The 24,790-nt window shown below is 41.2% G+C and overlaps 1 protein-coding gene across 11 annotated transcripts; it reads left to right on the forward strand.

Moving 5' to 3' along the window:
- The first annotated feature begins 270 nt into the window (after positions 1 to 270).
- Positions 271 to 21,057, forward strand: atxn2 (ataxin 2). Of its 11 annotated transcripts, none has more exons than XM_012918050.5 (26): positions 271 to 1,014; positions 2,752 to 2,782; positions 3,179 to 3,238; positions 3,607 to 3,678; positions 4,287 to 4,437; positions 5,277 to 5,291; positions 7,054 to 7,178; positions 7,331 to 7,422; positions 7,603 to 7,791; positions 8,531 to 8,703; positions 9,038 to 9,286; positions 10,282 to 10,470; positions 10,771 to 10,950; positions 11,106 to 11,210; positions 11,399 to 11,469; positions 11,597 to 11,961; positions 12,203 to 12,266; positions 12,383 to 12,529; positions 13,175 to 13,192; positions 13,830 to 13,896; positions 14,808 to 15,001; positions 16,245 to 16,371; positions 16,446 to 16,634; positions 16,751 to 16,965; positions 18,730 to 18,907; positions 18,983 to 20,217. In XM_012918050.5, the coding sequence occupies exons 1-26, from the start codon at positions 902 to 904 to the stop codon at positions 19,090 to 19,092; spliced, it is 3,489 nt and encodes a 1,162-aa protein (XP_012773504.1). In that variant the 5' UTR covers positions 271 to 901; the 3' UTR covers positions 19,093 to 20,217. The 11 variants fall into 11 exon arrangements, with proteins under 11 accessions (XP_012773504.1, XP_012773505.1, XP_012773508.1 ...); XM_012918051.5 differs by having other exon boundaries at positions 272 to 1,014; positions 13,830 to 13,890; positions 16,748 to 16,965; XM_012918049.5 differs by having other exon boundaries at positions 274 to 1,014; positions 16,748 to 16,965; positions 18,983 to 20,216.
- The last annotated feature ends 3,733 nt before the right edge of the window (positions 21,058 to 24,790 follow it).

Consider the following 24,790-nt stretch of genomic DNA (forward strand, 5'->3'; position numbering starts at 1 on the left):
TTTTACTTTGTTTTTTATTTGATGAAACTTTTTTTATCCTTACTTTGTTTTAGTTTAGTTTACTAGACTGGAATCCTCTTTGTACAGCTGTCTTGTCATATCAAGATTGTGGAAGTTACACCAGTTATTAACGAAAAATGGGACTATCTCAAAGTGACCCTCCAATCCTGCTAATTGGAAACCTTCATGCTTCAGTGGATACTAGCCATCACTATGCCCACACGCGCCGTGTGTGTGTGTTTGTGTGTATGTTAGTAGTGAGTTCGCCGGCTCACGTGGATGACACTACATTGTAATTGAAAATTCATGGACTTCCTGAAAATAGTGCCATGATGTAACTGTGTCTCTTTTAACACAAATGTCTGCATTGGGTTTTTACGTTAAAGATGGTCATGTTCATCTGTTTACAAGATCAATAGTTTTCAAATAACACAGCGTATAAAAATATAGAGTGAAGTGTTGCGAGCCGTCACGCCTCTCATATCCCTCCGCTGTTTTTGTCCCCCTTTCAGGCTGTTTTGGTCTTTTCGCTGTTAGCAACGGAAAGAATCCGAGATAGCTGCAAACCCGATTTTGAGATAATAATTATATAACAAATTGACAAGAGGTGTAACACACATGTTCATTTCGGAAAAGTTACTAGAGCGTGTTGTCTTTTTTTAAATATATTTTTTTTCAGTTTTAATAGGAATTGTACAGGTCGCTAATTTAGCTAGCAACTGTTAGCCAGGCTAGCTGCTTAGCAAAGCATCCTCCTGAACAGGCACGTTGACTTTAGCCTGCTGGCTAAGCTAGGTCTTCGGATTGCCCAACGTTAGTGAGGTACCGCACACCGTCTCATCGTCAAGAAATTGCGGCGTGAAACTGGTCTGTTAAAGACGCTGTCTTTTATGGGATCACCATGTCAATGAAGGCCGGTGGAAATCGCAGCAAGCCCGGCGGTGGTAGCACCGCCGGTGCCGCCGCCGCCTCCGGTGCCGGAGGAAGCGGCGGGGGAAGACAGAATCTGGGCAGGTATGTGAAATTAGAACGTTAACATAGCGAAGCAAAAACACAGCAAGGAGGGTTGGTTTGACACGTTTTCGATATTTGGCCATAGTCACTGCCAAACGGTAGCGGTTGTAAGAGATGACATTGCCGTTAAGTGGTCCAAAACTAGTGCGTGTTTGTGAACGTTGTGCGGGCCTTGCGACGTGTTGGTCAGCCAGTTGTGCAGTTCAGCTAGCGAGGCCTGCCTGTCTGCTTGGTCCAGTGCTGTTGCAACTTTCGACGTGACATTATCTTCTCTGGCACGTTAAATCAAACATGCCACCACGAGGTTGATTTTCCATAAATACATGTTCGGGTGGACATTTATCTTTCCTCACATGAGTGTAGTACTAGTGACGCTGCTTGCCAAGTTGCTGGTATCAGTTTACTCTAAGCTTGAAGCCAAGTCAGCTAGCGTTAATTAGCCAATTGCCAGCCTATGCTTGCATTTCAGTTTTGTAACCGTTGGCTAATGGGGGACACGCAACGGCATTTGTTGTCTTTTGGCTGCCATGTAGCTTGGTACGTTACCGCAACATTGCTGCAACGGGGTTGCCAGGAAATGGATATAAAGCGTGTGGGCGCTCAGAAGAAAGGGGCGGGTGTGGAAACGGGGGTATTACAGACCGACTGGCTTTCAACCTTGACGTTGCCATTGCTGTTCGTGAGAAATAGTGTCCTTGAGGCATGACTTTCTCTCTACACGTCGTCCCAAGATGAAGATAAAGCACACTGTCAGTGCATGAACAGCATGCATGCTGTGATTTTTGGTGGTCAGGCTGCTGTTCACCGGTCACTAGGACAGCACTCCCCTTTCACTGCGTAGGATTCATCGTGAAGATGCTATAAATGAATATTGGTCCAGTTTATAACCATGCTCACAAAACCTGCACATTACAGCTCAAAATGGCATGGCTAAGTGTGTTTTAGAAAGCTTAGGGCTGATTTACTGCAACGGATATAATATAGGGGTTAGTGGCCATTGCTTACGTTGAATGGTTGGTTATGTGCCAGCTGCTGAACAAGGTGCATTTTAGGACATGCCTGGGAAAACTCTTAGCGGCTGAGTGTTTGGCTAGATTGCATCACAAACATCATTATTATAAGCATAATGTTTTGGAGACACTGGGGAAATTTCAGAATTTACATTGCACATTGGAAATGTGATCTGCAAGAGCAATTCTGTCGATCTTAAATATGAAGTCAATGTCCACAATTTAAACAATTGATCAAGTAAGAGGGCTGTGTTGATGGTTGTGGTGATGTCTCCACAGCTGAAATCGATAGTGATGGTAATAAATCTTATACTTGATAAAACCAAAGTGATTTCATTTTCATGTCTGCAGCTGCAAACATTTCACATGTCCTCTTCAGTCATAATCTCAGTAAAGCATCATTATAAGACCCTCATGTATTCTTAAACCTGGTTCTCTGTAGTTTGCTACAAGTGATTGTAATATGCAGATACTTGCAGTATGCTGTGAAAGTATATTTTAGAAATGAGGTTAAGGTTAAAGCAAATTATATAGCTTGTATTGATTAACTTCAAGTGCACTTCTGTATCATCTTAATCACTGCCTCTTATGATTTCTCTTAGTGAGTTGCACATATCAGCGCATGTGCTAAGTCAAGTCTTTATTTATTTTATTTTTTACAGTTGATGGTGAATTTGACAACAATTTAATCAAAATGCGATTTTTTTTTTTTTTTTCTGTCCCTCAGGGGGAGACACAGTGGCAAAGGTCCAGCAGCAGTGAGTAACCTGTTATTTTTCATATACATTTGAGAAACAAAATTACCTTCAAGCTTGAGTATTTTAAAAAACTTAAAAAAAAAAATAAAATAAAAAAAAAATACAGATTTTTGAACATAGTGATGGTGTTTTTTTCCTCTTGAGGCATGTCATTGGTGGGCACCAGAATTTATCTTATGCAGGAAAAACCCTCACAATGCTTTAACACTTCTTTTTCTTGGTTTCCTCTTTTTAAAGCATTTTAATGCCAGAGAAAGCATAAATCCAGATATCGCCTTTTTAATTGCATTAAGAATGGAACAAGTGTATTGGTATTCCACAGTGATGAGACATTATTTGGCATCTTTTTTTGTGCTCAAAATGGGAGCATCAAAATTAATTGTATCTTTTCTTTAGGTCATTTTCAATGGTGTATATGCAAATATGAGGATGGTCCATGTCTTGACTTCAGTGGTGGTACGTTTACTGTGTGCCTACCTTGTTCCTTTTTTTTTTCTGTGTGTAATGATTATAAGAATATGCATAGTTGCAAAATTCCTTGGATGAAGTAGCCATGTGAATCATGCTTACTCTAAGTGAGTTAGTAAGAACATTATTTACTGCAGTCTGTTTTACCATATGCTGTTTCTTCAAATTGTTTATACAGCATTAAACAAAGCCTGTTGTAGAGACAGCTGGTTGCATAAAAGGAAACGAGTGATTGATCAATCAATGGTTTGCCTTGCAGAAAAATGGGTTTCTGAACTTATATTTTTGAACATGTAAGTTAAAATTTGTACTGAAAGGCACATACCGTATATAACGACAAGCCTCTTTAATTGTAGGGGACCAAGTGTGAGCTTAAAGTGAAAAATGGAGCCATCTATGAGGGAGTATTTAAGACCTATGGCCCAGAGGTAAGGCTCATGCATAATGTGGTATTCTTTATTGTGCCAATATGGAGGGAAATCTGTTACTTTCTCACTAGCTGAATATGATTAGGGTTAAATGTGATGGAGTCTTGCTAACACTTGGTACTAGTTTCACCCCTAAGGTGGTTTAGACCGGCATTGCTTTTTCTGATATTTGAGCATTTACCTTCCCTTTTAGGCTGAATTATTTCCCAAAAGTAATAATCATAAGTAAATTTGAGGTTTTCTGCTGATGCCAGGATTACACAAAGTAGTTTAATTGATAAGAGTGATGAGTGATTTATTTGACTAATAGTTAAAGGAAGCCTGCTACAATTTTCCAGAGCTTTAATTCATAACCATACACCACATATCTTTCTTGTGATGCTTAAAACAGATCTCTTGAGATTTCTCAGTATGTTTTAGTTTTAGGGTTGTTCTTGAGATTGTTTATAGCTGTTTTGTGTCTCTAGCTACTGTGGAGTGTGATGGGCATGAAAGAGTGCATTGTCCCAGTCTCCTGTGTCCATAGTTTCTTGTGTCTTTTGCAGATAGTTTTTTTTTTTTTTTGTTTTTTTGCCCTCTGTGTTTCAAATGATATTTTTCTCCCTCAGTGTGACCTGGTGTTGGATGCAGCCCACCGAAAGAGTACAGAACCGAGCACAGGGCCCAGGAAAGAAGATATTGTAGAGAGCATCATTTTCAAGGCTTCTGATGTCGTAGTTGTGAACTTTAAAGATGTGGATCTAAATTTCGCCAGGAAAGGTAGTGTGGTCATATTTTTATTTTTTGGCAAAGATTTTTTTTTAGTTATTGAAACTGGAGATGTTATCATGCGCATATTGAAAACCTATGGACAATGTTAACTGGGTGAGTTTGTCACACTGTCCATTTACACATACGAAAATATAAACGTATGTCAGTGAATTCCCATCTTTGCATACATACAATGTATTACCCTTCTCAGTCTTCTCTATCTTGATGTTGCAGAGGCTTTTCTGTGAGTTAAGTCTTGTGTGTCTGCTCAGAGTGGCCAGTCATTGAAGTCTAATTTGATCTATCGATTGGTCCAAAGGTTGCTCTAGTGCAACAAGGACACTCAATAAAGGCTGAAGGAGCCTGCTTCATGTAATTCATGTACACCCATATGATTCTGCTTTGGACGATAATTGACTCTGCAGGAGAGTTTTGTTGTCTGAAAATATACAGGCATGAAGGTGTGAGGGGTTTTGCTTCATGATTTGAAACTATGGCACTACAATGATGCCACTTCACTTTAACAACTTGTGAAGTGAGTGAAATTTACACAGAAAGATAAAATGTCAAAAGTACCCATGTTTGTCTGCTTGCCCCTTTATTTTTTTTAAAGAAATGCTCAATAAGTGATCAGTTGAAATCATGGGATGTGAGGAGTGCACTAGACATGGCTTGACCCAAGCTCAGATTGTTAGAATTGAGTACCTTTACAACTTATATCTAGGTGAACCATATCATAAATATGTCTGGTATGAATTTAACTGTTGGTGTGATTGCCAGTCATTTTATCTGTCAGTCATTCTTCTGACTATCTGTCATCTGTGTGTCTCTCCTTTCCAATGGTCTAGTCTCCTCAGACACAGGTAATCTATGGCTGTTTTCTCCTTTTGCACATCTTTGTATGCTCTTAAAAATATGTACTGTGCTCTTATGTTAGACCTGTTAAATTAGATATTAAATTAGAAATGTAACGTTTATGAACATTTGGGCATGATGATCTATTTTTTTTTTTTTTTTTTTTTTGCTGTATGTATTGTTACTGCATTTTGATTCCAGTATGATTCTCAAAGTTTTAGGATCACTGCTCTCATACACCCAAAAACTAAAAATGAGATATGTATTGCTGATCAGTGTTGCTTTATATTTTTAACTGCGTCTTCAGACTGCATGTTGCTTTCGGTGGAAGAATTATTCCCTCAAAATCACTTTATTTGTGTTAATAAGGTTACAAAGTGCTTTGTATTAAAATAAAATAAAAAATCACAGAAATTGTGAAAACCAGAGAAAATAGGATGGGGGGAAATAAACAACAAGAAGTGGCAATGATGAAGCAGTGACTTGTATAAGAAGAAGGTAATGTTTATTGCTTTTGTTTAGTTTATCTTTTATAGGATTTTTCCTAAACATCAGTTTGTTTGTTTTTTAAACCTTTCTTGGCCTTGCTCGAGTCATGTCACACTTAAATGGTAGATTATCAGCAACATTAATGTGATTCCATTGAAAGCAACTGATTCAAAAGTCATATTGGGCTCTCTTACATCATTTGTTTTCTGAGCATTGTTTTTAAAAGGTTATTAGGAGAAGTTTAATTTTGTTTGGCACTGAAATGCTTTGAGGTCATGTAATTAACTGCAGTCTAAATGCATGTTTGCTTACCTCTCACTATTCTCACGTTTGATTTTAAAATTTTTCTTACTTTGTATAATTCCTTTGGTGGACAGTGTGCACAAAGCATGCCAGCAAACACTGGAAATATAAACCAGGTCTATTGGCCCAACTGCCCGTATGGTGTCAGTCTAATGTTTCTGAACTTGCTCTATGCCTGAAACGCTTAAATGCCTTTTGTATTGTGAAATGAGTTATGACATGTGAGATAAGCAACTCCAGGTGGCTGGTATGCTTTGAGCACATAGTTCACTGGTGCCAGATCTGCAAATGTGAGAGCAGACTTGGGCTAACATGAGATTAGAATTTCAATTCAGTTATAATTGGGGGTTTTCTTTGAGCAGATCTGTCTGTTTATGACTTTGTTGAGTCAATGTATTCCATACATTTACATAAAAATAATGAACATCCTGAAACCGCAATTAGCCCAAAGTAAATTGTTTAATTAATGTGCTCCCTTTCAAGATGTTGCTATGGTGATTCTTAATAAATAGGGTGCAAGTCAAGCATTGTAGACACTGCTCGTAGCTGGATTTAATTTCTGATAAAAGTGAGCCATCTGAAAATACTGTAGCACCTAGAGACATTATGCTACATACTCTGACAGTGATTCAGGACTCTCCCTTTATTCACAAGTCTTGCCCACACTTCCAGACTCACCAATGCCAGCTCAAGAAAATTGCTTTTTTTTTTTTTTTTTTGGGAAAGGAACCCCCCCCCCCCCCCCCCCCCCCCCAAAAAAAAATCCTGTTGAACCTGTGTTTGGATGTAACTCGGTGTGTCTTTCTGAACCGTCAAACTCTCCATATAGACGTTTGCTGTAAGAACTCTCTCAGAGGCTCTTGAAGCATGATGAGCACTTTGTTTTCTAAGCAGTGAGAGTGGAGCCTGCGTGCGTGCATGCGTGTGTGTGGTATCATGCAGTACATAAATATATACATTCTTTTCTTCATGTTTCAGACAACTTCACAGATGCAGCAGTGACTGGCCGGATCAATGGCGAGCATAAAGAAAAAGATCTTGAGCCCTGGGATGGAGGAGAGACCCACAACTCTGATAGCCTCGAGTCTCTGGATACTGATGTGGTGAGAAAAGTATCAGACACCAGAAACAGGCTGGTGCTAAACTTGCTATATATTCAACCGAAACAAAGAGTTTGTTTCATGTGATCCAGAGCATTTAAATTTGTTCACATGCTGATTGTCAAATTCTGTCTCTGCTACTGTTTTCACATCAGTCTAATGGGTGGGATCCCAATGACATGTTCAAGTACAATGAGGAGAAATATGGAGTCTTGTCCACATATGACAGCAGCCTGTCCACATATACGTAAGCTTCTTCATGTTCTCCATGTATTTGTTTGTATACTTGTCATACTAGATATGTTTAATTTTGAATCTCTGACAGTAAACAAACGTTCACTCTTTAATCTGGTTTTATTATAAAATTAAAGACTTAGAACCATGCTGTCCCATGTTACTCCTTGTCTAACCTGAATTTATTTCCCAGGGTACCTTTAGAGAGGGACAACTCAGAAGAGTTCTTGAAGAGGGAGGCGCGTGCTGCCCAGCTGGCAGAGGAGATCGAGGCTAGTGCCACGTACAAGGCCCGCGTTGCTCTGGAGAATGATGAACGGACTGACGAGGAGAAATTCACTGCTGTTGTGCGAGGGGAAAGGGAGACTCACACACTTGGCAGGTGGTGCCAGGATATGAGTTTTTACAAAAATACTACGTGTTTCTGTGAATACATTTTGTGTACACTTTGCAATTATGTAAATGTAATTGTGTTCGTAAACATATTTGAACGATTTTCAATTTTTATTGCCTCTTGATGCATTCTGTGGAGTTGTTAGAACTCGCATTATTCACAATTTATTGTTATAAGAATTTAAGAGGAGCTGGAAAAGGATACTGCTGAGCTTTGCATACAATCATCTGTGTTGTAGCTGTGTGCTGTCACCAGGGGGCACTGAAATAAAACTGTTGCTTTAGTTTATGCTTCTCTTGCTCATTTGGCTTTGCACTGGCAGTGAAGAACACAAAGTCATAATACACAAAGAACTTCTAAACTGAGTGTTAAAAATTTTGAACAGGGCCTACTACTACTGCTGTTAGTGCCTTTTTAAAAAAAAAAAAAAAATCTTTGTGGAGTTTGTTTTCTGTCGGTTTTTTTCTAATGCTTCTTGTGCTGCATGTAGAACTCTATTGCCCCTTTTCCTGTTCTTTGGGAGGAATATTTAAGCCTACTAGACAAGTAGACAGCAAATGTTCCTATAACAAATACTTCCTATAACTGGTAATTAAAATTAAAAAATAAGCTCATTTTAGCTAATGACCACTTACTGGAATGGAATAAAGTATAGAATTAATTGCTCATCTTTATTATTGCCTTGTGTATATGTTTAGCTGAGTTAAGTCTGTTTGTATGTTTGTAGAGAGAACAAGTACATTCCTCCTGGTCAGAGAAACAGGGAGGCAATGTCATGGGGGCCAGGGCGTCAGAATTCACCTCGTCTTGGTCAGAGCTCAGCTGGACCCCCCACTCCTCGACCAGGACCCCACGACTACAGTCCCAGTTCTGGATCCGACCAGAGGGTGGTTAATGGAGGTATATTTAATATGTCACCTACAAATCTGCTGTTACTTGCTGCAAATCAAACACAGTCTTTGTGAGAGTAAAGGAGTGGATGAGTGAGTCACTGTTGTGATCAAACCACGACTCGAAATAAGTTCTTTTGCAGTGGCAAAGTGTTTGGGTTATTCTTGTGTTATCTTGTTAGTTTATTTTTATTTAAGCAATTTTTTTCCTGTTTCCCCATCCCTTGTCATTTTTTTTTTTTTTTTTAATTAAATTTCTCTCTTCTTTCTGTCCCCACTATACCTTTGTTTCCCCTGCACTATAGCTTGTGTCATCCTTGATCATTTGTCCTTGCCTCTTTTAGGTTCATCCCATTGGCCCTCACCCTGTCCATCTCCTTCCTCCCGTCCCCCTTCTCGTTACCAGTCCGGTCCCTCCTCCCTGCCTCATCGGGCAACCACGCCCACCAGGCCACCTTCCAGGCCCCCCTCTCGACCTTCCAGACCTTCCTCTCATTCATCCCACCTCTCTTATCCCTCCTCTTCATCCTCCCTTTCCCACCATGGGCCCACATCGCCAGCCTCCGCTCTGGCCAAACGCATGTCTTCAGAAGGTACCCACATCTCTGTGGAGTAGACCTGGGCAAAAAACACGAGTTGAAGGTGGAGGGATTTAAGTCACAAAGAAATGTGAAATATTTCAAAATTGATGGCGATCAGTTTTATTTGAAAAATAAGTTTGCCCAGGTCTAGTGTGGAACAGCAGAAATAGGAGAAATTGCTTGGTCAGACTGAGTTGGGATCAGATTTGAAAAACTCTGATTCTCTGTCAGTACATCAGGCAGTTTCACCTTGGCATGTGGGTGCACCAATGTGTGCCATGCTTTGGGTGTGGTAACACTTAAGGCACCAATTTATCAACTTCTCTGGTAGATCATTCAAAAGAAGGTGCACGATGATATTCTAATTTAAAAAAAAAAAAAAAAGGCTTGATGTTTGAGGCATGAGAAAGATGCTCAGAGATATTTGAATTGACAAATTTGATAAGTGGTTGTAATACCAGTTAAGTTTCACATGCGGTTTTTAAAAGTCTTCTCTGTATTCCACTCCATTGGGATACGAACTGTTGACCAGAAATGTGATCCGTCAATTTCCAGAGTTCCTCCAAAAAAAGCCCCCAAAAAACTGGTAGTGAGGCTTAATCTCTTGACGTCAATTATTTTTACTTGAATAGAAAAATTGTTAACTAGTGTTTGGCCTCATTATTTTTTTAATATGCTGTTACTGTAGGCCACTGTTCATCTCACTTTTTGGCCTTTGCTTTCCCATTTCTCATCTCTCACTTTGCTTGGTTGTGATGTGGTGTTTGATCACTTTACAGGATCATCTGTAATTTCTCCACTAGCATGCATGCAACAAATAACCTTACTGTTTGGTGTGATATTTATCAGCATGTAGACTTGAGTTTTTGAAAGTTTTTGTGAGGCACTGGTGAGTTAAAAAACAAAAAACAATTAACAGAGGGATGCTAGGAAACACATGTTCACTTTGCTGTCACTGTGTGTTTACCAGCTTCTATCCATTTGCCTCTGTCTTTATACATCTCTAGGTCCACCAAGGATGTCTCCAAAATCTCAGCGGACGCCTCGTGCTCACAGAGTGCCACCCTGTCGGACCAGTGGAGTACCCCAAGGAGTGGACTTAATTTCCCATAATCCCCCTGGAGAGTCCATAGTGACTCCACAAACCAGGAGCAGCTCTTCCTCTGGAGGGACATGGTCCTCAGTGGTTAGCGGAGGTAGACTATTAATCTGAATAGTTTGTACCCCTCAGCCATAAAAGGCTGATGGGATATTGTCACCCTGCTGGGTGGGCAGGTAGTGTGGACACCAAAGCTTGTGAATGCAATGTAACTTGAGAACAAGGCAACATAGGATTTTTAAATGCATCCCAATGGTGAACCTACTAGTCCAGTATTTTTCTCCCTTTGCAGAGATTTTAGTTTAATGCCACTGGAGGGCATATTTCAAAGCACCTGTTATTGTTTGTTATTTAACCTGAATGTGTTGTGAACACCAAATTCTTCTCCCCTTCTCAGCTCACAGACCTCGCTCCCCCCGACAGAATAGTATGGGTGGAGCTTCAGCTGGCTCCTCTTCCCTCCCATCACCTCAGACAGGTACAGCTCCTGTGGAAACTGTTACTACTCCAACATCAGCTTCCTCTCCTACTGCAGCTAGCCCTGCCCCCAGCATAGTCACTTCTTCATCAGGAGATGGTAAGCTGAAGTTTAACAAAGGACTGAGTATGAATAGTGATATGAAAACACGTCTGTTGGTTTTTATAATGAATAAATAAGTGCTACAATCAGAAAAAGCTATCATTAAATCATTTTGATGGGAGTAAGTAAACGTTCTTCTTTTGTATGTTTAGCAAAAGAATGTCGTGCCCAGGAGACTAGACAAACATCTCCTACAAACAAGGAGAACATCAAGCCTTTGGAAAGTTCACCTAGTTTTACAAGACAAGTTTGTAAAGGTTGGTAAACACTAGAAATTTGCATTAACTTGTTCTTTTTAACCTCAGAATGTTGAGAAGCAATACAATTTTAAACATGAGTACGAGGGTTTCTCATCTGTTCCTTTCTTTAGTAGTCGTAATGTAACAATGTCTTAAAAATTGATATTTCCAGAATCTACATTTATTTCTCTCCATTCACTTTGCAGGACCGCCTTCTATACCATCAGACCACAGAAAACAAATAGATAATTTAAAGAAATTTAGTGTAGATTTTAGGGTAAGTATATCTTGAATTTATATGACATACAAATTGCTAAGATATGACTGATCTCATCTCATGTTTGTGAGGCTTTAGCAGAGGTTGTGCCCCTCTTCCACTCATCTTTCCTCTGTCCCTCTGCCAGTTGCAGTCTAGTTCCAACCCAGACCCTCCCTGTGAACCAGTGATGACCAAGTCTGCTAGAGACCCTGCAGACAAACCTAAAGATCTTCCCCTGGACAAAGCCTCCACAGTGGGGAGGGAGGCCACTGAAGATGGTGTTGTAGTAATTGCTGCTGGCACACCTAGTGGTACCCATGCTCCACCGACTACCACCACAAGCACCAGTAAGCCTGGCAGCCCCGCTGCAATGTCTCAGTCTCCCTCTGCTACTGACCAGAAGAGGCCAGGGCTTGATGTGACGTCACAGGGAGTTCAGACGACGGCCACCTCAACGTTCAGCGGACCCAAGCATGAAGAGAAGGAGGAGAAAAAAGAAGCAGTGCAGGAGTGAGTGGACAGGAGACCCATTCCACGAGAAAACCAAAAATGACTTTATTGCATTTTGTGTGGTCTGTAGTCAGTTTACTATAATGCACAGTAGGGATTTATTACTGTCCAAAACCAACAACAAATTATTTAATGATAAATATTTATTAATTTAAAGAAACACAATTTAATGAAGTTTAAGTAGCTTCAGAAACAAATTCTTCCTTTTCATTCCTTTTCTCTATTTGTTCTCTCTCTGCAGTCAAGTGAGAAAATCAACCCTGAACCCAAATGCTAATGAGTTCAAACCCAGGTTTAATACACAGGTAAGTTATAACCCACTTCTGCCAAGCTTAAAACATTTGGAAACCAAAAACTAGGTCTGGTATTTAATTTATTTATGTCTCTATATGCTTTTGTTTTTCTTTGTATTTTCCCTCAGCCCAAACCAGCCAACACCCCAACGCCTCCCCGGCCTCAAGGCCAGCCCAGCCCCTCCATCGTGGTCCAGCAACCTCCAACTGTTTATGGCCAGACAGTCTGTTTCCCCCAGATGTATCCGCTGACGCCAGTCAGCCCTGGAGTTCAGGTGAGATACACACCTGCATACTGAAATGTACATTATGGAGATATTCATTTTTATTCAGTGCAAATCACCCAGAGCATCACACTGTGTTGGTATGAAATGCAGGGTTCATTCAGACCAACCCCTAACAACAGTGACTAACATGTCTATGTTTGTCCTCACGTGGTAATTTTCTTTCCTTTTCTTTGATTCATGCCTGCCATCATTATTTTCTCAGTGTATTTTATGTTTTTAAGGACAAAGCTCACATTTGTTGTCATTTGTTTCATTGTAAACTTTTTCCCTCCATGTAGCAGAAGAAGCATTAGGGGGGAAAAAGGTCCCCCTCCCCATGACATGTTGTTCCCTGTCTTCTTTTGAGAAGGTGTTAGTTACATGGTTTTCTTACAGAATGAACTGAGAAATGTTTAGGTGATTATTTGCATAACAAGCTTAGAAATGTTTAGTCAAAGCTTTTTTTTTAGAAGTTTAGTATAGATATAATTTTGATGTTGCATATATGTAGCTGTGATCAATACATTTCTTATGTTGCTTTAAGAAAAACTTGGTGATCCAACATCAGACACGTGCAAACGATAACAACTAAAAAGTGGTTCTTCTTCCCTTTTCTCCCCCTCCTCCTCCCCTCTCTCTCTCTCGCTCCATTAGAAAAGCATAATATGGAAGGTTTGTGAATTTTTCTAAGATTTCTATTTTTAAAAACTTTTTTTTGTATTATTTTTATTTTATTTTTTAAGCCCAATAAGTACTGGGATGTTTTGCTTGCTTGTTGAATTAATATCATCAGATGTTGGTTTGCCAACTTCTTATTGCAATTCTTCAGATGGACTTAAAACTGTGCTCATTTCCCTTTGTTCCATCTGTTTTCCAAACAAATGGCTGCAAGCTAAAATGAGTTTAAGCTAGCTTGTTTTTGCTGAAGGGGTGTTTGTAACACAAATGCATGGTGGACAATGTTAATGAGTTCAGGAACTGAAAAAACAGTATTATGAATGCTGTAAAAACACCTTTTTGGCTCATGATAGTCAGGTGTAGAAAGTGCATGTGGCCCCAGGTAAGCGATGACTCCCACAAGCTCTTACATTCTAGTAAGCTGTTTGTGTTAGACAAAAAGAAGATGAAAAGTTTATCTGCAGCCAGATTGTTATTAAGGTTCCCAGACAAATGAGCATAGATGCACCCATGTTTATCCTCAGACTGTCTGTTTTATAATCTTGTTGGAAATCTCACAGAAAATTGAGTATAAACATGTTTTTTATTTTTTGTTTTTCCCTACCTTTCCTCGTTCCTCACCTCTCTCCAGTCTCCCATGTACCAGGTTCAGATGCCTATGACAGTGAGCCAATCTAAACCCTACAGACCAGGTAAAGGTGAGAATAACCACCGCTTTCTTTCTCTCATTTCCCTCCCACATAATCTTTTTTTCAAATTGGTGAACAATATTTACAAACCATGTGAATACATAAATATTTTTAACCAGCTATTTGGACAGTATGTGATAATAAGCTTGTTTTCAGAGTCATCCCAAACATTGTTTACAATGTGGCATTGTTGTGGCATTTTTTTACAAAACGGTTGAATTAAAATGTCTTGTTGGTGGAGTAAATAAATTCCTAATGGGGTAAAAAACAAAGAGAGGGCTTCCTGCAGAAGCACACCACGCAGGAGCCTGCAATCTGAAATATTACCAGTCACTCAATATCATGATGAGGAGCTGAGAATAATGAAAGCTGAAAATAATTCCCCAGTCTTACATGAAGTGTGATGGATTGGTTGATTAATTACGTTGATTATTCATGTGGGGGATTGAGCTGCTTTGCCCACACAAAATCAAACGTGCAACAACAGCAATCGCTATACAATCATTTAAAGAATGTTGTATATTCTTCTCACTATGCGGGACACCAAAAACCACTGATGTTGTATATGTTGTTTTACCACACACGCTTACCGACCTGCAATTATTACGCAAGTACAGAAATGCTGTTGTGCAAGTATTTTTGTAGTTTGCTTTTACAAGAGAGAGGCTTCAGGATTTTGTTTTTAATTTCTGATCTGGCCAATCTTTATTATCTTTCAGTAAGTTTAAATATGGCTCATAATATGATCAGTTGCTTGTGTTTTTTTTCTTCTCCCCCTCACATATAGACTTTACTAGTGTCTTTCATAGCCAATGACCCTTCTCTCTCACCAAAGCCTCTAGAGTTGGTATATATATATGTGTGATATGGGATGTTGAACTTATTCTCCATCTTGCCCATCTCTTAACATAAATCTCTAGTACCCAACATGCCCCAGCAGAGGTCAGACCAGCACCATCCGCCAGGCACACCCACCATGATGCACCCAGCCACAGCAGCAGGGCCACCGATTGTAGCACCGAGCCCGGCTTACTCAGCGCAGTACTTCACCTGCAGCCCACAGCAGTTCACCAGTCAGCAGCTCGTCCAGCAGATGCCTCACTACCAGTCACAGGTATGATTTACTCTGGCACCAGCAGTATCACAACTATACAGCCTTTAGCAGCTCATTGAGGAAGGATAGATTGAACAGGCTCGTCTATTAAGACTCGTATGTAACCATTAAAGTTTCTCTGGTACCATCAATTAGAACTGGCAGTTTTTATCTCCCGCAGCTGTTCACTTGTCGGTGATTTGGCTGACAGATGCTGGTGATCTTTAGCAGTTTGATGGGGTGCCAATGTCATGCCAGTTTTTTTTGTTTTTGTTTTTTTATCACCTCTGATTTATTGAGCTCAAAGTGTACTCCTGCTTCTTATACCTGAAGAGTTACTACCTGTTTGCTACAGGCTGTCATTGGAAAAACTGCAGCTTTTACTGCAGTGACTTAAAAAATCCTGGAAAATCCTCAGTAATACAAACAGCTAGGCTCAAGCACTTTTTGGAGCAGAGCCTACTCAAAGCACACATTTATATTTTTTTATGTTGATTACTAATGAATAGTAGATGGTATTGACAAAAAGATATCTGAGGCTTGATGCCAATACCACAATGACTGTTAAGTTGTGAAATGTAAAATAGGTAAATAAATGTAAGAAAATAAGTTAAACCTCATGAATGTTGCATTTTTCTTTAACACAGTCATGAAAGGATTTGGCCTCTTAAATACATAATTCTTTAAGGAAGCATTTTTCAGGACATATCGAACACACATCGTACGCACATAATCATTGATGCCCCAAAAATAATGAACCTTATGTCACTTTGATCGTCAGTGCCAATTAAATTGAGTGAAGATGGCCAGCTTTGGGATGAGACAGACAAACATGATCTCACACACAGGCTCTTTAAATGAAAGCTTGTGAGAATGTTTTATGCAACCTATGAACATAGAATGCATTACTGTAGATTTTATCAGACCACAGTTCATGTGATATGCCAGAACCACAGAGTGAGACCATAGAAGCCATTTTTTTTTCTCTTTCAGTTTCATCACAGCGCTTACAAATTGAGCTGGTGTTAAGAAATGCAAGTCGGCTAACTAATGATTACAAAAAAGTATAAACCAAGAAAGAAATAAGCTTCCTTTCTCTGAACAGATGCATCAGAAGCACAAAAAAGTGTTTATGTCCATATTTCATGTGCAGCCTCTGAACAAATGTTGGCTCTCTAAATTGGCACTCAGTTACCAAAACTGTGACGGCAGGAGTTGATAGAGGCTTTCCTCAGTTTTTTGGCTTCCTTTTTGCCTCTTTCAGGCACAGCATGTGTTCAGTCCAGTGATGCAGGGCAGTGCCAGGATGATGGCGCCTCCCACGCATGGCCAGCCCAGTCTCGTCTCTTCCTCTACTACACAGTACCCAGAGCAGACACACACCATGTATGGTACGTGTGCGGCCAATGCACGGGGTGTGATTTTTAATGCTTTTCACTATTACTAACGCCGACTGCTGTTTCAGTGTCTCCAGGGCCAATGCCTCAGCAGTACCCCCACCCTAGTGCCACCTTGCACCCTCACCCGCAGCACCCTCAGCCCTCTGCCACGCCTACAGGCCAGGCACAGCAGGGTGGACCACAACATGGAGGCCCTCCTAGCCATCCAGCTGCCAGCCCAGTCCAGCACCCACAGCACCCACAGGCAGCAGCAGGTGAGTGCCCTAAGGTTGGCGGTAGTAATTACCCCCTCCCCCCATGGAGCTGGATTTTTTTTCAAGTGGAGCATTATGGTAATGTATACATGTGTTTATGATTTTTGTTGTAGCAGCAGCAGCAGCAGCAGCCCAGGCCCTCCACCTGGCTAACCAGCCTCCACAGCAGCAGATGTATTCGGCCTTGGCACCCACGCCACCTTCGATGACCCCAGGGCCAAACCCTCAGTCCCCACAGGCATCTTTCCCTTCTGCTCAGCAGGCTGTGTATATCCACCCACAGCAGGTCCAGCATGGCTACAACCCCAACCACATGGCGCACGTGCAGCAGGTAGGTCACAGCCTGCTGTGAACGTGCTCAACAGCGACCACAGTGGCTCAAGCCAGGCAATCAGATTGGCAGTGTTTCCTGTGCTGGACTTAACTGTGGGTGTGAGAAAGGTCTGGGATCCATTCCAGTAGGTGTTTGAGTTTATGAATGGGTCATATTTGGCTTTTATTAATCCCTTTAAATGAGGTAGACATTTTGTTGGCAGTATGATCAAGTTGGGATGTAGCGCTGTCATTCTCACGGTACGCTGTGGGGTACAGAGGAAAAGAAACATTATTTCCTGATAAGAAGACAACCTAACCACGGAATTCAGAGATATTCTTGGATACCCATAGCAGTTTGGCCCCATTGAGTCTATGAAGGAATTCTTTAAATAGACCTATTGAGAGTTCCCTTGTTGCGTGTCATATATAGGCTATAGAGTTGATCACAGAGAAGGCTCACAATAAACCTGCCCAAAGTTTCAAATGATGACTTCAGTGTTTGTGCACGACTTAAGTTACTAAGTGATCAGTTTCAGTCTTTTCTACTCTCATATGTATGAAGTCAGTGAGAGTGGATGGCCTTAATATGATCATTTCAGACATGCAGCTCTGGCTTAGAGCAGCTGTTGTTCAAATAATCTGTTTATGAGGGGCAGCCAATCAGAAGGAAACTGGTTAAGGAGATAAAGCAGATTGCTTCAGAGGGAGGATGACTAATAGCTGACAGTTTTGGGGGGTTTTTTTTGGGGGGGGGGGGGGGGGGGGTTCCCCCTAGATACATGAAACAAATGGGTTTCCTTAGCATTGTTACATTATGTGTAGTTATTTACCTGTTTGTGCTCTGCTCAGAATTGTACACCAGAGGCCACTCTGCAATCTGTCTGGCTGAAGAGTGTTTCACACATCAACTTTACTTCATCTATTGACCATTATAAATACAGATACCAATAGACTGCCAATTAGCTAATATTGCCATTGAGATACATCAATCTGTCTCTACTGAGGGCCTCCACCAAGGCCAAATATGAGATATGGATATTTTTAACTGTAAATTGTATGATGCTACTCGAGTGGAGCAGCTTTCCAAAGCCCTAGGATTGTGATTGGCAGGATTTCATACCCCTGTCTCAGTACAGTAGAGATATTATAAACCTTGTGGAAGCTAAACTTTTTCTTCTAGTGGTGGATCCGTTTCAGATTTTGTCTGGGCATGTATAAGCCTTAAAATGCAAGACTTTCAAGGTAATCATTGTGCTATTGTCCTGTCCTCTGTTATCCTGGCTCTTCCTTCCTTGTACGTTAAGGAGACTTTTATGTGTGAAGGGTCGACCACAGTGAAAGTGCTCTTTTATTTTCTGTTTGTTCTACAGGTGTTAAAGTACTCGCACAGTTTCATTTTACAGGAAGTTTTCATTGCACATGGAAAACAAACGTTGCCGTTTCCAAGTCAAACTTGAAAAGTAAACTGTAACCTCGTGTTATTGTCTTAGCTGAAGTCACATGCTGTATGTGCGTTTGTCTCTGAGCCCCACCTTTATGTAAGCAGGCTGCTGAAGAAGACAGGAAAAAAAAACATTCAGAATCATGCGGTGTCTGTTCAGAGCTGCTGCTCCTGTCGGTAACAGACAGGCGGAGCCGTGAAACGCTGTGTCACTGAAACTCATCTGATTCATCGTTTTACCCAGTCTGGCTTTTGTCCTTCTGTTGATCTCTCACTGTCACACTTTTGTTCTCACTCTGGCGCACTCACTCACACTTGTGCTCTTTCTCTCGCTCCCAGGCCCATATGCAGTCTGGTATTGTGCCATCCCACCACCCGGCACCCACCCATCCCCCAATGATGCTCATGGCTACCCAGGGTCCTCCAGCTGGTCCACAGCCACCTATGCCCCAGACTGCCCTTAACCCCATCCCTGTTTCCTCAACCACACATTTCTCCTACCTGGCACATCCACAAGGTATTTTTATTATTTTCCTTCCTCTATAAAGAGACTGTGTTGTTTTCCTTCTCTAATGTTCTTTTACATTACTAGCTCCTCTTTACACCTTTGTGCAAACTGAGGCAATAAGTGAGTACTCTTCATGGCAATGGTTGAAATATTTAGACTTCAATTCTTTTTGCATGGGGGGTGAGTGTCATTAATAGATATAATGGCAGTTAGCTGGGGCAATCACACATAATTTTATTTTTTTAATTCTTTGGACAGTTATTATCCCTCAGCCATGAAAGTCTGATGAGGTTCTGTCGTCACTCCCTGTGCAGGCAGGGGAGGCGTGGACACCCAAGTGTCGGTGCCATGGAGAACAGCAATGTAGTCGGTCATGTTCATGGACACAAATTGTTTTTTCTGTTTTTTTTTTTTTTTTGTTACAGTCAGCTCAAAATAATGAATTTTAATAGGAAGTAAGATTTCTGTGTGGCGACTCCCGCGAACACAGAGGCCAAGAAAAGGTAGCTTTGAAAGAAGTGGCAGCTGCTGTATTTGACCCAAATCATAAACTTGGCGTGTAAAATTTGTCCTGTGTAGGAATTGATTCAGATGAGAATTTATCCCCTGGGAAATAAAGCAATAAATAAAAGTTGTGCACATGTTACACCTTTCATCTGATTCAGTTAAAAATGACCATAAAGAGGTGATTTTTGTATTATTCCCAGCAGGCAAATATGTGCGTGGACACTGCTGACACATAGGTCAGCAGTCACTGGTCAGAAGATTTTAACATATTGTCATATTCTTTGGGACAAAGTAACAAGTGTCCAGTCAGTACAAGAAACACATTTCACCCCTGAGTCATAAAAGGCTGAAAGATGTAAAGGTGGTAAAGGTGCATCCACTGAGGGGCTAATAACTAACCAGCTCTGAGCTAACTGCATTTAAACACTGGTCGAAGGTGAACTGGTGACTTTCAGATTGTGTTTTGTAAGGAAAACATCTGTCCTCTATTCGATACACACAATAAGAGCCATGCAGATGGTCGAGTCATACTGTGGGCTTTGCAGAACCATCAGTTATTTAAAGATAGGTCTTTAAAAAGATTCAGCTTTGGACACATGATCGGGGTGAGATTTTGAGTAATGGTAATTTCAGAAGAAACACACTTATTTATTTATTTTTATCAGATATTTAATTCTCCTCAGGTTAAACCAGGGAAAACTCCGTCTTTAGGTGCAGATTTAGATGATTGGAGGAGAATTACTGGTTTGTTATTTGAGTGTAATTAAAACAATAGTTTGTATTTTGTAAAGCTGTCTAACGTGTTACAAAGAAACTTTCTGTCATCCCTGCAGTGCAACCTCATCATCAGCAGCAGCTGTAGATGCGTCAGCGAGCTGAGGGACCCGTTCTGCGCCGCGCTTCTCAACCAGAGCCTTCATAACCAGGCGATGAAGAGGATGAGAGAGCCCACCCTCTCCTCTCTTCCCTCATCCTCACCAGACATGCTTCACATCAGCTTTTCTCTTCCCTCCCTCCTCCCTCCCTCCCTGACCAGGCAATAAGAGAATGTTAACAGGTTGATGCAGTGACATGTTTTAACGAGCTAGAGTTTTAACAGACAAGACTGCTCCTATTCAGGCCCCCCACACACAAGCACACACGCATACACATACAGATCTGCAAACACAGATAGTTATACCTACATCTACACACACTTTCAGGGGTCCCAAATTGCAACTTAAGTCAGCTTGCCAAGTAAGAAGTGAAAGAGAGTAAACAATCAGCGAGTGTGAAGAAGAAAATTCAACTGGAACTCGTAATTTTTGTCCGCACCTTGTTATGAAAAGAATCTTCCAACCTTTAGACAGTATTAATCCTACTGTTTATTGCTGCTGCTATGTGCTGCATTTATTTCCAGACTACACGACACGTTTCTAACCAAACTAAAAATGAAACATGACGAGAAACTTTCTGTGAAATAAACTCATGTTGGCAGCCGAGAGGACAGGAGAAAGTGTTATGAAATTATAACGGCTGAGGTGATCAGATCCCACTTCTCACCCGACCCTTATGTAACTTTTAAGTTAAAACTTTTACTTTGTAGATAATATAAATAATTTAAAAAATGAGCAAAAAAATTTAAAAACAATAAAAAAGTTTTAAAAACTGAACTGCTTCTTGTGGTTTGCTTGTACTGTTGGTGTGTCGTTACTGTGAACGTGCACTCTTGTGTTCTAGCTTTTTACAGTGGCTTGCAAAAGTATTCGGCCCCCTTGAACTTTGTCACATTACAGCCACAAACATGAATCAATTTTATTGGAATTCCACGTGAAAGACCAACACAAAGTGGTGTACACGTGAGAAGTGGAACGAAAATCATACATGATTCCAAACTTTTTTTTTTTTTTTTTTTACTGCAAAGTGCGGTGTGCGTAATTATTCAGCCCCCTTTGGTCTGAGTGCAGTCAGTTGTCCATAGACATTGCCTGATGAGTGCTAATGACTAAATAGAGTGCACCTGTGTGTAATCTAATGTCAGTATAAATACAGCTGCTCTGTGATGGCCTCAGAGGTTGTCTTAAGAGAATATTGGGAGAAACAACACCATGAAGTCCAAAGAACACACCAGACAGGTCAGGGATAAAGTTGAGAAATTTAAAGCAGGCTTAGGCTACAAAAAGATTTCCCACGCCTTGAAAATCCCACGGAGCACTGTTCAAGCGATCATTCAGAAATGGAAGGAGTATGGCACAACTGTAAACCTACCGAGACAAGGCCGTCCACCTAAACTCACAGGCCGAACAAGGAGGGCGCTGATCAGAAATGCAGCCAAGAGGCCCATGGTGACTCTGGACGAGCTGCAGAGATCTACAGCTCAGGTGGGGGAATCTGTTCATAGGACAGCTGTTAGTCATGCACTGCACAAAGTTGGCCTTTATGGAAGAGTGGCAAGAAGAAAGCCATTGTTAACAGAAAACCATAAGAAGTCCTGTTTGCAGTTTGCCACAAGCCATGTGGGGGACACAGCAAACATGTGGAAGAAGGTGCTCTGGTCAGATGAGACCAAAATGGAACTTTTTGGCCAAAATGCAAAACGCTATGTGTGGCAAAAAACTAACACTGCACATCACTCTGAACACACCATCCCCACTGTCAAATATGGTGGTGGCAGCATCATGCTGTGGGGGTGCTTCTCTTCAGCAGGGACAGGGAAGCTGGTCAGAGTTGATGGGAAGATGGATGGAGCCAAATACAGGGCAATCTTGGAAGAAAACCTCTTGGAGTCTGCAAAAGACTTGAGACTGGGGCGGAGGTTCACCTTCCAGCAGGACAACGACCCTAAACATAAAGCCAGGGCAACAAGGGAGTAGTTTAAAACAAAACATATCCATGTGTTAGAATGGCCCAGTCAAAGTCCAGATCGAAATCCAATCAAGAATCTGTGGCAAGATCTGAAAACTGCTGTTCACAAACACTGTCCATCTAATCTGACTGAGCTGGAGCTGTTTTGCAAAGAAGAATGGGCAAGAATTTCAGTCTCTAGATGTGCAAAGCTGGTAGAGACATACCCTAAAAGACTGGCAGCTGTAATTGCAGCAAAAGGTCAAAGTATTGACTCAGGGGGCTGAATAATTACGCAGACCCCAATTTCCCCCCCAATTTTTCAGTTATTTATGTGTAAAAAATGTTTGGAATCATATATGATTTTTGTTCCACTTCTCACGTGTACACCACTTTGTATTGGCCTTTCATGTGGAATTCCAATAAGATTGATTCATGTTTGTGGCTGTAATGTGACAACATGTGGAAAAGTTCAAGGGGGCCGAATACTTTTGCAAGCCACTGTATCTCTGAACGCTAACTGTATTTATTCAGTCTCAAGAACGCTGATAACACAGCATGGCAAGTGGACGTTAGATTTACAAAGCTTCAGGTCTTTACATGGCATTCCAGTAGTAGGGTACAGTACTGTGCAAAAGTCCTGAGCCACCCCTCATTTGTATTTGCTTTGAAAATGGGTGTCGAACTGCATTTTCATTACTATTTTTCATCTATTCAAGTAAATAAGTGAATCAAATGAGTGATGACTCAAGAGTTTTCCACTGTACTGTGCATTGAATAGTAAATGGAAAAAGTTGTCCATTTCACTCTTTGAGTGCAATCTTAGCAATAAAATGACTGGATTTGATTTTGAGCAAGGAAAATACATAAGTGCAAGTGTTAAACTGCTTTTTTATAATATTGGGTTTTTCTTTGTTTAATGTAAAAAAAAAAAAAAAAAAAAATTTAATCCTGTTTATTGTGAATAACCCATAATGTATCCATGTGGGTTTGCATGTGTCCAAAAACACTGAAAAAATCTCAGGGGGTGGAGTTTACAGTGCAAGGTCGGAGCTACCAAAAAGTGTTTTATAAATTACTGGGCTAAAGTAGATCACAGAAAACTCAGATCTACTTATCTAACAAAATATACTTTTTTGCCTTTGTTAATAACCATCATGAAAATGACTACCATCTTGAGTTTTATCAAGAAAGTGATTATAAAAGAATGTATGTACCAACTTTGGGCATCCATCTCTGTGAACCATTTCCTTGTAATCTTAAGTTATCTGCTGCACTAAGAATCACCTTTCTTTTGATTTTCATTTGGCGTTTGAACAGGTCATCTTGACCATGTCTAAATGCACTTGGTTGTTATTCTCCGCGGGAGTTTGCTTCATTCATCCTGGCCGCTGTTTACATCCCGCCAGACGCAGATGCGCAGGCAGCTCAGTGCGCACTCGCGGAGCAGATACTGCACATGGAGCGGACATTCCCGGACTCTCTCATCATTGCTCTTGGGGACTTTAACAAAGCCAATCTGAGCCATGAGCTTCCCAAATACAAGCAGTATATTAAATGCCCGACCAGAGAGGAGAGGACATTAGACCACTGTTACAGCACGATCAGCGGGGCCTATCGCGCGGTGCCCCGCGCTTCACTCGGACTTTCTGACCACGTCATGATCCACCTAATCCCCGCGTACAGACAGAGGCTGAAGCTCTCCAAACCTGTCGTGAGGACTAAAAAACTGTGGAGCAACGAGGCTGTGGAGGAGCTTCGCACGTGTTTGGAGTCTACAGACTGGGACACAATGAAGGCTGCTTCTAACAGCTTGGACGAGTTTACGGACACTGTCACCTCCTATATCCACTTCTGTGAGGACAGCATTGTGCCATCACGCACCAGGGTGAGTTATAACAATGACAAACCCTGGTTTACTCCTAAACTCAAAAAGCTGTGGCTGGAAAAGAGAAAGGCGTTCAGAAGCGGAGACAGGGACTGCTACAGAGAGGCCAAGTACAGGTTCACTAAAGAAGTGGACATTGCTAAACATCAGCACTCTGAGAAGATGCAGCAGCAGATCTCAGAGAATGACTCGGCCTCTGTGTGGAAAGGTTTTAGGAATATTACAAACTACAAGCCTAAAACCCCCCACTCCACTGATGACTTGCTCTTAGCCAACACCCTTAACGACTTCTACTGCCGTTTTGACGAGCCATCAGGCAGCCTTCACACCTCCAACGGCCCCAACAATAGAGGCACTTTGGACACTAATTCCCCCACCTCTCCCCCCTCCATAGAGCCATCACCACCTTCAAACTGTTCACCTACAACACCCCCCTCCTCACCCCACACAAAAGAGGATTTCACACCACCTCCTCCCACCACAACTCTTCATATTCATGAAGCAGATGTGAGGAAGCAGTTTAAGAACCTGAATGCTCGGAAAGCTCCCGGCCCAGACGGCGTGTCTCCTGCCACCCTCAGACACTGTGCAAACGAGCTGGCCCCAGTGTTTTCTGGCATTTTCAACTCCTCACTGCAGGCATGCCATGTGCCTGCCTGCTTCAAGTCCTCCAC

Source organism: Maylandia zebra, linkage group LG12, assembly GCF_041146795.1.
Source record: "Maylandia zebra isolate NMK-2024a linkage group LG12, Mzebra_GT3a, whole genome shotgun sequence".
In the NCBI taxonomy this organism is placed as follows: Eukaryota; Metazoa; Chordata; class Actinopteri; order Cichliformes; family Cichlidae; genus Maylandia; species Maylandia zebra.